Source organism: Parasteatoda tepidariorum, chromosome 11 (assembly GCF_982258835.1).
Source record: "Parasteatoda tepidariorum strain Cologne lab strain chromosome 11, Ptep-v5.0, whole genome shotgun sequence".
In the NCBI taxonomy this organism is placed as follows: domain Eukaryota; kingdom Metazoa; phylum Arthropoda; class Arachnida; order Araneae; family Theridiidae; genus Parasteatoda; species Parasteatoda tepidariorum.
In genome coordinates this window covers 83,404,583-83,419,027 of record NC_141765.1, presented here as the reverse complement: position 1 = coordinate 83,419,027, position 14,445 = coordinate 83,404,583, and the positions used below count along the sequence as shown (strand labels likewise).

The 14,445-nt window shown below is 26.0% G+C and overlaps 1 protein-coding gene across 2 annotated transcripts in view; it reads right to left on the bottom strand.

Moving 5' to 3' along the window:
- The window catches only part of LOC107448366 (uncharacterized), a 73,089-nt gene that overhangs the window by 22,118 nt on the left and 36,526 nt on the right, over nucleotides 1-14,445 (bottom strand). For both annotated transcript variants that reach the window (XM_043054894.3, XM_043054893.3), the window contains exons 3-5: nucleotides 7,745-7,817; nucleotides 6,761-6,869; nucleotides 625-790 (exon numbers count right to left, since the gene is read on the bottom strand). In XM_043054894.3, coding sequence (XP_042910828.2) covers nucleotides 625-790; nucleotides 6,761-6,869; nucleotides 7,745-7,817 — 348 coding nt within the window. The remainder of the gene's footprint in view (nucleotides 1-624; nucleotides 791-6,760; nucleotides 6,870-7,744; nucleotides 7,818-14,445) is intronic.

Below are 14,445 nucleotides of genomic sequence, written 5' to 3'. Positions count from 1 at the left end.
TTTTAACGACGAAACTGTGGAAGTTACTAAAAAAAAGAATAAAACCCGAGGTATTCGCTTTCTTAATTTTTTAATCCTTCTATTCCTTTTTTTTTCTTTTTCAAAAGTTATAAACCTATCACTTAACCTTCAATTTTAGGGAATGAAACAATTCTGATAAAAATTAGCTCTTAAAACATAATAAATTTCTGTAAAACTTACTTTTTTGTGTTTTTAATCAAAATAATAATGCCTTGATAAAAAAATACAAAAATGTTTTAAAAATTTCAATTCAATTCATTTTTGTACCATACATTTATTTTTTTGGTGGAACACAATTCAACTGCAGATTAAAGCAAGTACAATTTGAATTTTTTCTACCGATTACACAAAAACTATATTTATCATAAAAATGATCCAAATTAGAAATATTTATAAATTAAAATAACAATCAACATATTTTGATGGTTAAAAATACCTTAAAACAACACGAACATCGGTTCCATTCAGAAATAATAATTTTTTCCTAAACTTGAATGTCTTGATAAACACTTTTTGTTATTGTTTTTTGTCTCTAAAATATAAATGAAGCTGTTTTTGAAATCAAATGCTTCAGTTAAATCTAATGCATTATTTAAGCCTTACCTTTTCCAGATCCATCATAGTTGAAATCAGGTATTAAAAAGGTTTGAGAATCAAGTATCAATATGTTACCAGTTGATACACCTTTTGACGTGTCTCTTAATGGGCCGATAAGAACTGGCCGAGGCGGTACAATCGTCTCGGGAAAAATAACATATCCAAAACTAGTCTGAAATAAAATAGAATATTTCTAAACAAAATTAGGGAAAGTTTCTTAAATACAGGAGGCGGCAAGAAAAAAAACAGACAAACAATTTTTCATGCAACTTTATTAAAAATAAATAAATTAATAAAATGTAACAAATAATAATGAGAGTAGACTTTTAATGTATCGCATTCCCACCGAAGCGATTGCCTTAAAGAGTCCAAACTTTTGTGAACAACGATTGAGTACAGAATAGTTAATATAACTTTATTAAGAATAAACAAATTAATAAAATATAATAAATAATAATGACAGTAGACTTTTAATATAACGCATTCCCACCGAAGCGATTGCTTTAGAGAGTCCAAACTTATGTGAACAACGATTGAGTACAGAGTAGTTAATATAACTTTATTTAGAATAAATAAATTAATAAAATATAACAAATAATAATGAGAATAGACTTTTTATCTAACGCATTTCCACCGAAGCGATTGCTTTAGAGAGTCCAAACTTATGTGAACAACGATTGAGTACAGAGTAGTTAATATAACTTTATTTAGAATAAATAAATTAATAAAATATAACAAATAATAATGAGAATAGACTTTTAATACATCGCATTCCCACCGAAGCGATTGCTTTAGAGAATCCAAACTTTTGTGAACAACGATTGAGTAATATAAGTTTATTAAGAATAAACAAATTAATAAAATATCATAAATAATAATGACAGTAGATTTTTAATTTAACGCATTCCCACCGAAGTGATTGCTTTAGAGAGTTCAAACTACTGTGAACAACGATTGAGTGCAGAGTAGTTAATATAACTTTATTAAAAATAAATTAATTAATAAAATATTATGAATAATAATAAGTGTTGATTTTTACTGATAAATAAATTTAAATGGTTTCAAAGTGACCACTTTTTGCAGCGTCGCAGAGTCATTTTGAAATTATCAGCAATGTCTTCTACCTTTAATATATCACATTTCCGCAGAAGCGATTGCTTTAGAAAGTCTAAATTTTTATAAACAACGATTGAGTGAGTACAGAGCGAACGAACAATTTTATTTACACTTCGTTTTCCTAGCTTAAACAACTATAAAATTGTAGATCTTTTTCTTAACATTATAAAAAAAAAGTCAAAAAACAAAACTCGAAATTAGATATATATTATAAAATATTTTATAATTAAAGTGGTAAACGAAAAAGAAATGAACACAAAAAAAGAAATGAGTTGAAATGAGCTTCTATTCTATGATGCAATTACTTTGTCCAATTTTTTTTGCCGCACCCCTGTATTGAATATTTGCTAAAAATAGAGAATATTACTAAAAAGGGAGAATATTGCTAAAGATTGAGAACATTGCACAAATAGAGAATACTGTTAGAGAATATTTTTAAAAGAAAATAAATCTACAACAATCTATTACCCAGTTTCGAGAAATAAAATTTTTACTTTAATTAATTGTGTTTTGTTTCACATTTTTAATTTATAATTTGATTTGGTTTAGGATTGATTTACTTATAATTTAAATTGATTATCGTCAAAGATACTTTTTTACTTTACTTTTTAAATCTTTCCTTCAAGCATTTCATAAATAAAATTACAAAAATAGATGTTATAACTTATCGCATTCACTGTAAAAAAATCTATAATTTGGGAAAAAAATGTAAGCAACTAAGTGTCATTCTTTAGTCAGTCTTAGTGTTTTTCTCAGTTTCAAGTCTCTAAACGAAATTTCTAGACTAATAAAAACAGTCAATTTTCGAAAAGTTGTATTATTAATTCTTCTAAAACTGTCCTTCTGACTTAATTAAAATTCTATCGAAATAATTTTTCTTCTGTGTCTATATCAAATTAAATGTGGTCTCATACAATTCGGTTAACAAATTTGTTATTTACCATGTGAATTAAAAAAAAAAAACTTTAAAATTTATAACTGCATGACAAAATGGCAACGGCTTAAAATATCAGGTTTATTTTCGCTGAAGAATATTTTTCATGTTTTCCAAAATTAAGTACTTTAAGCGAATCTGTTGGTTTAAGATTAGTTTTCACGAGACGGTCACGTGTTTATAGCAAACGGGAGAAATTTTATGCAAAATAGGTATTCCAGATAATGTGCAATTAGTTTAAGAATGTCGTTAAGAAATGTTTGTGTTTCGATTTCTGAAATGTAATGTCTGAAATCTAATCATGCATATTCATACGCATCATGCGAGATTAAATCATATGTGTTGCGTGCAAAGAAAAGGCTTATTCCAAAATTTGAAAACGTGGTTTTTCAGATGTTATCATGCTCTAACATTAAAACTCAAACGGAAAATCTTTATTTTTGGTCTTAAAACAGAATTCCAGCATTTTTCGGTGCTATTTTTAGATTTGTGAATTTTATAATTTCTTGACTAATTATATAGTCAGGCAAAGATTAACAGTGCGGATAAAGGACTTTCTTTATAAAAAATACAGATAAAAGATTTTCTTACCTTCTTTTTGAAATTTCTTAGAAACAAATCTATCGAAATAAATCGATAATTACCTTAGATAATACCTATCACAGCATCAAGGAATAATTTTTGAATACTTTCCAAAAATACTTACACAATAACACAATCCAGTATCTTATATCTAGTATAATAACACAATCCAGTATCTCAAAACAAGTTGTAATGCTTAATTGCGTATTTTTACGAAAAAATCGTACGTTTATGTACTTACTTTAAAAGTATGGCTCCATGACCAAGATATAAATTTATTTAAATAATAAAATAATTCAACAAAATTTTTTTTTTAAAAATATAACTTACTTGGAAAAATTATACAGTAGCTGTTATTTATTACTTAATTTACATTTAACTTTTAACACCAAACAAGTAGAAAGTTTTTTTTATTAACATTGAATGAGTTTCAAACTTAAATTGGGAAATACCTAGCAAAGACATGAAGACCAATTTTTTCTATTTCTTAAAAAATTAGTTTTTATAGACAAATCATGAATTAAAAAATGTGAAAATTAAGAAGAAAAAACTTTTATTCATAGTCTATTGTGAAAAGAATAGCTAATTTAAAAATGCTTTCTAAATTCAAAATTTCATTCGATTTGATTATTTTGCCTTTTTGTGTAATTGTTCACAATTTCTCTTGGCTAGAAATTCGATATTCTTAAATTATCCTTCAATTGAAAATTGCGAGTCAATTAAGTCTAGAGTTGCCATTTTCTTATATTTAAATAAAGAGTTTTGAAAGAATAAAAAGGGATAAAGGTGGAACACTGTTCGTTATCACACAGAGGTATTTTTAATTTTTTCAGCTTCACATTTTTAGTCATAGCGCAACAATGAATAAAAATTACATAGTTATATAGGATCGGGCTATTTCTGAAGGTTTGATATTTTTACTTGCTTAAGATAAAATATCGTTTCTTAGAATTTTCAGATTTTTTTTAAATTTTGATAAAATAATACGCTCAAAAACTCTTTAAAGGGAAGAAAAAAAACATAAATTTTTCAAGTAAGAGTCATATTTGAGTTTATTAGTAAAAAATTTCATGTTTTATCGTAATGTTTTTAGTTGCTCCATTTATTGAACTCATAATAGTTCAGAAAATATAGTACTGCATTTTATATTACAATACTACTTCTTTTAGGACTTGCATATGTATTTGGTTGTCCATTTTTGCTTAAATTTTCTAGCTCGGTACAATATAGGGAGCTAGTGGTACGAACTAGGCAACTGCTTTTCTAAATCATACGAAGACCTTGTGAAAACAATTAATTTTCAGTACTTACTGCACAAATATTATGTACAAAAAAGTAATATTAGTAGCTAATTATTATATTTTATCAATAAAATATTTCAAACGTATTTTTCTTTGTGAATGATAAAAATTAATGTGGGAAAAATGATAAGATTTAGACAACTTTCCTCTATCTCAAGAATACAGTCTCTGGCCAAATTATTAGATGCACTGTAAGATTCTGTGTAAAATCTTAATTATTAGTTAATACTATACAGTTTTATTGTTTTTACGCGACTGAAACCGGTTTGCACTTGTTTACTTTCGGGTACTAATTGGTTAAATAAGATGATATATAATATATATTCGAAGATTGGATAAATTATCCGATATATTATATAAATATAGAATACTTATTATGTCACAGGTATTGTATCATTATATTGTAATAATTAGATCAAATTATTAGACTCCCTCAAGTTTTTTAAAAGCATGTTTTGCACGAGTTTATATGCAATACTTTTATATTTAAACATACATGTAATGGGTTTTTATTCGGGAGATTTTTTATGTACTTTCTATTTGTATTTATTTCTAAAGTATTGCATTACAATGTAAACCAATTGATAGACGAAGGTAAACAAGGGCAAACCGGTTTCAGTGGCGTAAAAACAATAAAATTGTATATTATTACCTGATAATTAAGATTTTACATAGAATCTTATAGTGCGTCTAACAATTTGGAAAAGAGACTGTAATTACTTGAAACATGAAGATGTAAATTCCTCACCTTCACCATATTAACCTAAAAAATTGTAATAATGAAAAACCATAAATTTAGACTGAAGCATTTAATTTTTAATTTAAATGTTATTCATTGTTTCTGACATCTGAAGAACTCCCGTACTTTTATAGGTAATTTATGCTCGATAAAATGCAAAATATGGAAACTTAAAACAAAAATGTTTAAAATAAAAGTTTTATAATTTTATTTTCAAATTTTTATGTGCTATACAATATACAGTCTCTTAAGTTTTTACCGTTTCCATGAGACATAAGTTAATATAATCATTAGCAATAAATTTTGTTTGATTTGAAGATCAAGATTTTATCTCTCATGACATCGATATTACATCTATCCATGGAATTTCATTATTAATTATCCCTATAAAATATGCAACTAATATAGTTTTAAATAATTTACCGTAATTGCTTATTCTGAAATTATTAATTAGATATTTCTTGTTAATTATTAATAAAATGTATTTAAATTCAGTGGTCTAAAAGTTCTAAACATATATTTAATTTCTTAGTATTCGTATTTAAGTAAAGGATATAAGCAACTTCAGCGTCATATATATTCTAACTTATAAAAACTCAGATTCGAATATAAGTTTCAGTTTTAATATCTTTTTTCCTATCTTTACATGAAGTAACATTTTTTTGCGTTAAGACGTTATCCATAAGAAGATTTCACAGATAACTACATTTTATTTGTTTTTTAATTAGTCTTGTTGCCTTTATTTAGTTGAAATGAGTTTAAATGATATCATAAAATGATTTTGTTACTAAAGCTATTCATAGTATGGTAAAAAACAGTTTAATGTCTTATAAAATCGAATATTTTTTTCGCTTATACGAAACTTATCTAATTGTTATACGTAATTTTTTTTTGCGGACTATTAATTTAAATAAAAATTCGAAGCGTAAAAAAATTCATATTTCTGGATATAATAATTTTCTTGTAAAACAAAACTGTGCCCTCAGTTATTAACAAAATATTTTGTATTAAAATTGAATGTCTAATTAAAGTAATGAAAACAATAAGTAATTATTAGCAAGTATTTTCCACTTATGTTCGGTCACTTTTTTCAGAGCTAGTTTTGTTGAAACTGAAATTAATATTAATAACAAATTGAAGAACTACTTATAAAAATACACGAAGACGTGAAAAGTTATTTTTTTTCTTAATGTCAAATTTTTTGTACAATGTCACGTCGTTATAACATTTTTGAAAGCATTTACTACAAACAGCTTAAAAACTTAATTTAAATAATTCGTCTAATCAATATTTATTTCGTTTTTATTCAATAATTATTAATAATTATTAATAATATTATTTAGTAATATTATTTAGTAATATTAGTTTTTATTATATTACTTGTAAAAGCTTTTGTTAGTAGAATAATAAACGTATTCTTAAATTATTGCGTGAAGGAATAATGTGCAAATATCAAATTTTAATACTGACCAAAAACTTTTTGCTCCAAACCGATAACCACCGTATATCTTCTATTTTCATATCATCTGGTAATTGGAGAATCATATCTTGATTATCCGATTTTTCTAGAATATTTGATCTGAAAAAAATGCAATTATACTATAAAAAAGATAAACGCTATAAAATCAGTTGATAAATGATTCATAATAGGTTATAAAAATAAAGTAAAATTTATTAGTTAAAAAGCTGTTTTTGCATTTTATTATTTCAAGTAGCGCTTAAATAAAATCTTTTTGAAAATGTATATAGTTCAATTAAAAATCAAAAGACATATTTTGTTTGCAATATTGTATAATTCATTTCCAAAATGATTAAACTACTTTTTTTTATCAGATGTTTATAAACATTCTTAAAATTTTTTTAATCTTTGCCTTAAAATATATTAAAAGTTAATTTAGTCTAAATATTGCTGGTTACTCAAAATACTGCTTTCTCTAAACATTTTTCCAACACATTTTTAGGCAGGCTACTATTCAAAATGCACTTTAAAATGAATTTTCTTACCTTTTCATTAATTTTTAAAAATTATGTAAATAAAAATTAGTGTTAATGCCAAAAAGGGAAGTATAAAAATAAAAAAAACACTAAATTAATTGTTAAAGGTTTAATTAATTGTTAAAATTGTTAAGCGCTAAATTAATTTTGTTAACCACTTAAAAAGATTAAAAATTATTATTTGAAGTACGTAAACTTTTTTTGCTCCTCTTCAGAGTTAACAATTATGATATCTTTATAGCTAATTTAACAGTGATTTATTTAGACTGAAATATAGATTAAAAACAGAATTTTCATCTAACCTAAATAATTCCTAAAATTTTATCTGAAAAATATGCGGTAGATTTTTCAACAAACGTGTATAAGAGACGTTAAAAAAAATTTTTTTCCGAAGTACGCGTATTTTTAAATATATTTTTTTCAGAAATATTCATTCAAAAATACGAAAATAAAACTTACGATTCTTTATTATGACTGACTATAAACCCGGAAGTATCTGGTTTACTGCTTGTGCCAGCCCAAAAATAGGCATCTGAAAGAAAAAAAAGAAGAGAGAAATTAAATACGAAGATAATTAATGATATTCTTTTCGAAATTTCCTCTATTTATTTTTTTAATTTCATTTAAGTAATTTTGTAAGTAAATCCACATTTCCTACATTTAGATACATTTACATTTATAAGATACAATTACTAGATACATTTTCGTTTGCAGTTTTAATAGCGTAAAGCAATAAAGTTTCACCAGAACAGTTTCTGTGAAACTAAGCACGTAAATGGTTGATCATGCACAAAAACAAAACAAATCCCATTGAATAATCTAACGAGTAGAATTTCATAAGCTACTTTCAAGGGATCTGTAAAATTCCTATTCGAAAGCTTTAAGAGCATGACTGATGGGGTGAAAACTTCCAAGAAGATATGACCCCATCTGAGATTTATTTTATTTTATATTCGAATTAAGAACTATTGAAATGATGTGTAGCTGCATTTTCAAAATGGCTCACCTTTTTGAAAATGACCCATATACTTTAATAAAAAGCTAAAAAGCAATTTTCTGTGTTAAGAAGTGAAATTGGAATACAGTCGTCTGCTAGAACTTGCTATCTCCTTATAGTGAATAGAATGTTTTAACCATTTGGTCACGAATATACATCTGCTTCACGTTTTTTTTCTTCATTAATAATAAATTGGCCAGAGCTTTGACAGGTCATATATTGACCCAAGAGTCACAGTTGTGGCAAATTTTTACTCCAATTTGTGCTTCCGACCATGATTTTTAATTTATGTTACTTGATTAAAAAAACTTAATTTGCTTCAAAAATATGCAGTTAGAAATAAACATGGACATGTTTTAAGCCCTCAAAATTAGACGCCCATTCCCAAGACTTGCGAGACGTGATTTAGAAGAAACAAAATTGAATTGAAATATAAACTGTAAAGTTTCTAATAAAAAAAAGGAAAATAAATGTAATGAGCAAAGTTAGAAAAAGCGCAGTAACCGAGAGTGAAACAAAATAAATAAATAGAATAAAAAATAAAAAAAATGGATGTATCTATCGTGTTCCTTAAGTCTTTTAAGATTTAAGAAACACGATAGATATGTCCGTTACCAAGAATTCAATAAACCATCAATCTCTGCTCATTGTTGGAATTTTGGGGAAAAACTAAATTTCGACAATGCCAAAATTATTTCCACCCTAGTCACAGCAGCTCATCTTGATGCCCTGAAATCTTGTTTCATTCATATGAGTGTTAACGATATTAATTTCTCACCACCTCTCCATAGCACGTGGAAATGAATTTTACCCTGATTTGCCCCTCTCGGCCATAATGATTTTTTTTGTTCTGCATTTTCCTCTTTATTCCTTTTTAAATTTATTATTTTTTTTTCTTTGTTACACACTCGGCTGCTGTGGTTTTTCTAGTTTTGTTTCTCAACTTTATTGTCTATTTTTCGTTGGCAACTTTACGTTTTATATTTCAAATAACTCTTCTTTTTTTTCTTTTTTCACTCGTCAAGTCATGTGAATGCTAATTTTTGAACACTTGAAACCTGTCGGCTTTTATTTCCATCTGCATATTTTTGAAGTCAATTGGTTAAAGGGGTAGATTTTATTATGCTAATCAAATACTATAATTTAATAATTCAAATTTCGAAATCAAACACAATTTTTTTTGTTTTCAAATGAGCATACTTTCTTCCCCAGGCACATGCAGAGTGCTGATTCTTTAAATAAGAGAGAAGGAGAGGGGGTCTGAAAAGAGGATCTAAATAATTTGAGTGGCTGAAAGTGTCTGATCTCATTAGTATTATATCTACTTTTCGTTTTGCACCATATTTCTTAGACCTTATCTCGCTCATTAATTTTTTCTACCCATTTGTCGCGTTTACTTACACAAACATGATTTTATGTTAAAAAATAACTTTACAGTAATTTTTTAATTAAATAAGAATCGAAAAAACTTAATGTAAGGCTTGCAATTTTTACAGTCTTTTAAACACGATGAATTTCAATGACAAAATTCCAAATTTAAATAAATATAAGAATTTAAAATTACCTTTAATTTTTTATTATCTTTCTGTAATTAAAAATTTATTAGAGGTGTACAAACTCTTTTAAACTCAAATTTTTTTCTGAATTCACCCGAAAAAATGTGTGTTTATTGAGAGAATGTGTGCTTTTATGCCTGATTTCGTAACTTAGCTTATTGTTTGCACTAATGAATTTAAATATTTTAGGTCATTAACACTGTATGTTAGTACGTCCAATTATTTAATCTAAGATTATTCAAAATCATAAGATTATTAAATCTAAGATTTTATATTTTACATCAATTCTTTTGGTAGGCAAAATAATTTTTAAAAGTTTCTTGCTAAATAATAAAGAAAATATTAAATAAAAATTCAGAAAAAAACAAGCAATAGATTCCATTTAAATTAGAAAAATGATTCCATAGAACATAATTTGAATAATTATCGAAACAATCTATACAAAGAAAATTTCACCGGAAAATACTAAGTTAGATTTTTTTTGGTATTCACGCAAAATCCAATAAGTGAAAAACATATTACTAACGGCAAATAAATTTAAAAAATGCTTGTTAAATATAATAAGATAAGAAATAATTATCAAAATAGTATTATATAGTCACTGAATGCAACGCATTTTGAACTGGAAAAAAATAGCACAAAATTGTGCTTTATTATTTTTTTAACAAAATTTAAAAATATATTAATTCGTAATCATACTCTTTTTATTCTCTAATGACGTAGTAATGCGCGTATTTGGTAAGTTGTTTTCATCTCACTTTTTTCATTCTGATATAACCTGTAATTCTGATGTAACCTGAAGTATTTGTTATACGAACAGATACTCAATTAGATGATTGATACGCGTTACATGAATAAGTAAGAAGAAGTCATATCCGAATTTTGTGAAACTAGAAAGTAACTACCATTAGTTTCTTTTACCTTTTTTTAAAAGTTGTAGTTTTGTTATTGGTAAAAACTCACTATCAATAAAAAAATTCTTAATTGAAAATTTTTGGTAAATAGCTTTCTGATGGTCCAAAACATCATATGGCTATTTACCTTAATATAATAATAAATCAACTATCAATCACTGTATTACGTTGAAAACAGGTTATTTCACATCTATTGAAATTATACGTAGACATGAAAGCATCTGAACTTCTGCTATAGAAACAGGCTTTGAACTGAAACGTTACTATTTCAAAAAATTTCCCCTAAAACACTCAGCTTGGGTCTTAAAATGCACCTTTCTTACAGGGTCTAAAATAGTGCTTTATAAGATATTTTTTGAGGGTGACATTATCTGGATATGTATATATATATATATATATATATCATTTTAATAAATCTGTGAACAAAAATATGTGAAGGAATGTTCTGCAATTTTATTACAGGGTTGTCAATAATTTTTAAAGTAAGCTACTAAGGTGGAGGTTATTTTTCAAAAAAAAAAAAAAAAAAAAAAAAAGAAACCCGATATATCAATTTAATTCAACTATTTACGCCCAAGTACATGTAATAGTAATTAATGAACGCTAATTATCTTTTTAAGATTTTTGACGTCATTGATGATGCTGATGTTGGTGGTAATGTTGATGTTACTTTCATAAAAACAGATTTAAACGGCAGTTTCAATACAAATTTGCAATTACACTGTTAGAATTTTCATTCTAAAATTATGGTAAAATAACCAGCAACAGTCTGCCCATCTAATTAACCGTACAGTTTACAGTAAAGAACGTTTTTTACCTTTATGGTTTTGAAACCGTTTACAACTAGTATGGTTATAAAACCATGAATACAAAGCTATACTGTTTTTTAACTATTTAGATCTAGCATGGTTTTAAATCCATTAAAAAAATTTAAGTGGACGTAACTAGGTTTTCAGTCACTTAGTATCGTTATATAATGGGCACTGGAGCGTGCAGGGCGCCAGAAACTCTTCATGTGAAGGGAACAGTGTCAACACTGGGACTGACAGATTAGCCCTCTCGCCTATAATATGTATGCAGTTGCAAGGTGGCTTCATTATGTGGGCTAAGTTAGTGAGATGAAATTAGGCTTGTTTAACCGTATTAAGTGAAAGCAATTAATAAACGGTTTTTCACAGTTAACAGTTTGATTATCATCTTATTTATGGTTATTTGCCTGTTTTGTTCGAATATGGTAAAATAACAATCAAATAACAATTTTTCCGTGAAATTTCTAACAGTGTACATTAGTTATATTTTACTTATCATTAGATAATACGTAATAAATTGCTGAAATTAAGAATTAAGAACCAATCATTAAGAATCAGCTATATGGTTGAGGTCTAGGTCTTTATTTATAATAATTGTCACTTTTTACCTTTGAGCTAATTTTATATAATATTAAAACATTATTTTGAGAAAATTAAGAAAATGTATCTTATTTTATGGCAGAGACTTATCTATTATTTTAAAAATATGATTAATGACTTACATAAAACAAAACAAAAAATAATAACTAGAACTTTAATTGACGATATATTTTGCTTATCTGTAAAAATTGACGATATATTTTGCTTACCCATAAAAATTGACGTTATATTTTGCTTATCTATAAAAATTGACGATATATTTTGCTTATCTTTGTGTTATCAATCTGTATTATCCATATTATTCCTAGTTTTTTTGTAATTAATTCTTGCTATTAGCCCAAATCATGTATGTTTTTAGTATGTTTTTAAATAGTTACATCGAAAAATGTAATAGCGAATTTAAATAAAATGTAATTATTACATTTTTCGTTTCTTTTACAAAAATAATTTTTTTTCGAAACATCTTATTAAGATTATTTACCGTTTTGCAAGAATTTCAAGAAGTAATTAACAAACCTATTAATGTTTCCCTTTTATGTTAATTTTTTTCTGTATGACTTTAAAAAAAGTACCTTAAAAATTACCTTATTTAAAAATTACTTTATTGAACCTAATGCTATATGAATATTATATTTAAATTATATTACCTTAAATTATTAAAATTACCTTCTTTAAACATTTTTGTAGAATTTCAAGTCTTACCTTCCATTTAACAAAGACAATTTTTTTCCCCAATTTTGAACTATTAAAAGAATAGTATCAGTATCAAAAAAGCAATGAATAAATAGTTTAAATTTAAAAAAATTAATCTAATGATGTCTTAATTGTTTTAAAAAGATTGCAATCGTCATTTATTCCAAGCATATTTTATACAAAACAAATTCAACATTGATGCCGTGTATCATAACAAAAGCATCGTTCTTAATCATTACTTAACTACAGAATGTTTCCAATTTTCTGACTTTTGACTAAAATAACAAAATCTTTTAAGTTTACTTGGACTTTTTCCTTTGAAATCTGTGTAATTTAATGCACCATCTTTTGTTGGCGATATTTTGATTCTAATTTTTCTTCTAACTTTTAATATTTTACTATTATTTATGTGTTTTGTTAAAAATTCAGTTCTTGCTTTTTCTGACATATTTTTGCTTATTTTATGTAAAAGGTTAAAACTTTTTGTCGTTTAACTTGATTAAATGATTGTCTCGCAATTGTAACTTTCGCTAATCACTAAAATACTTCCATTCATTTTTTTACCCCTCTCTTTAAAAAAAAATTATAAGAAATAAAATCTCAAAGTTGCTGGTACGGTAAAAAGCAATTCATTGGTATAGGAATTTCTCATATAATTACATCAATTGATTCTAAAAATAATATCATCTTTTATCTATATTTTGAAATTCTACTCTATAATGTTTTAGTATGATAAAAATAATGAAAGAATCAAGTAATATTTTTTATCAATTAATTTATTCGCGTTAAATCAAGGAGTACTTTTCTCTATCATATCTGAATTTAAAAAATAAACAACATCAAATGATCCTGTAATTTAATTCATAACGCTTCTTTTCGCATGATTAACTGCAAAACAGTATTTATAAATGATATACTTAAATTTAACGTTGAAGCTCTCATATTTAGATTACATTCAGCATTCAGTGCTATGTTTACAGGTCCCTCGTTTAATATTTGACATAATTGACAACGAGTCAAATAACACAAAAATATACCTCTATAAACTGTTGTCAGAATAATCAGAAATTAAGTGTTTCAAATTATTACACAGTTATAAAAATAAATTAAGCAATTTTTAGCTCACCAAAAATTATGCGTGTTAAAAAATTCATAAAGTTTATTAGTTTTAAGATATTCAACGTGTCCGTCACAAAGGTTCTAGTCTAACCCACAAACGAGGCTGTTAAAGTCAAATTCACGTATTGGATAGTAATGACTTTCAAAAGATTCCTGTCTAAGTTTCGTGACATTTCGATAATTATTTCTTTTCACATTAAAGTTTCAGTTAAGAAGTTTCGAGTCAGAAAAAAAAGTAGAGACATTTTTCAAAGCAAGGAATAAAACCGAATATTTGTGTTGATAAAACACTTTAATTTGATGGGGAAAAGCAACGTTTAAACACAGCAATGGCTTGAAAAATATAGTAAGGCATCTTTTTCGTCATTAGCAACCATTGTCAGTGTCTTGAGCAATTTAAACGGGGTCGTACGGTCATCGATGAACCGAATGCTGAAGATATCCAAATGAGAGGATTGCGTTTGAAACAAGT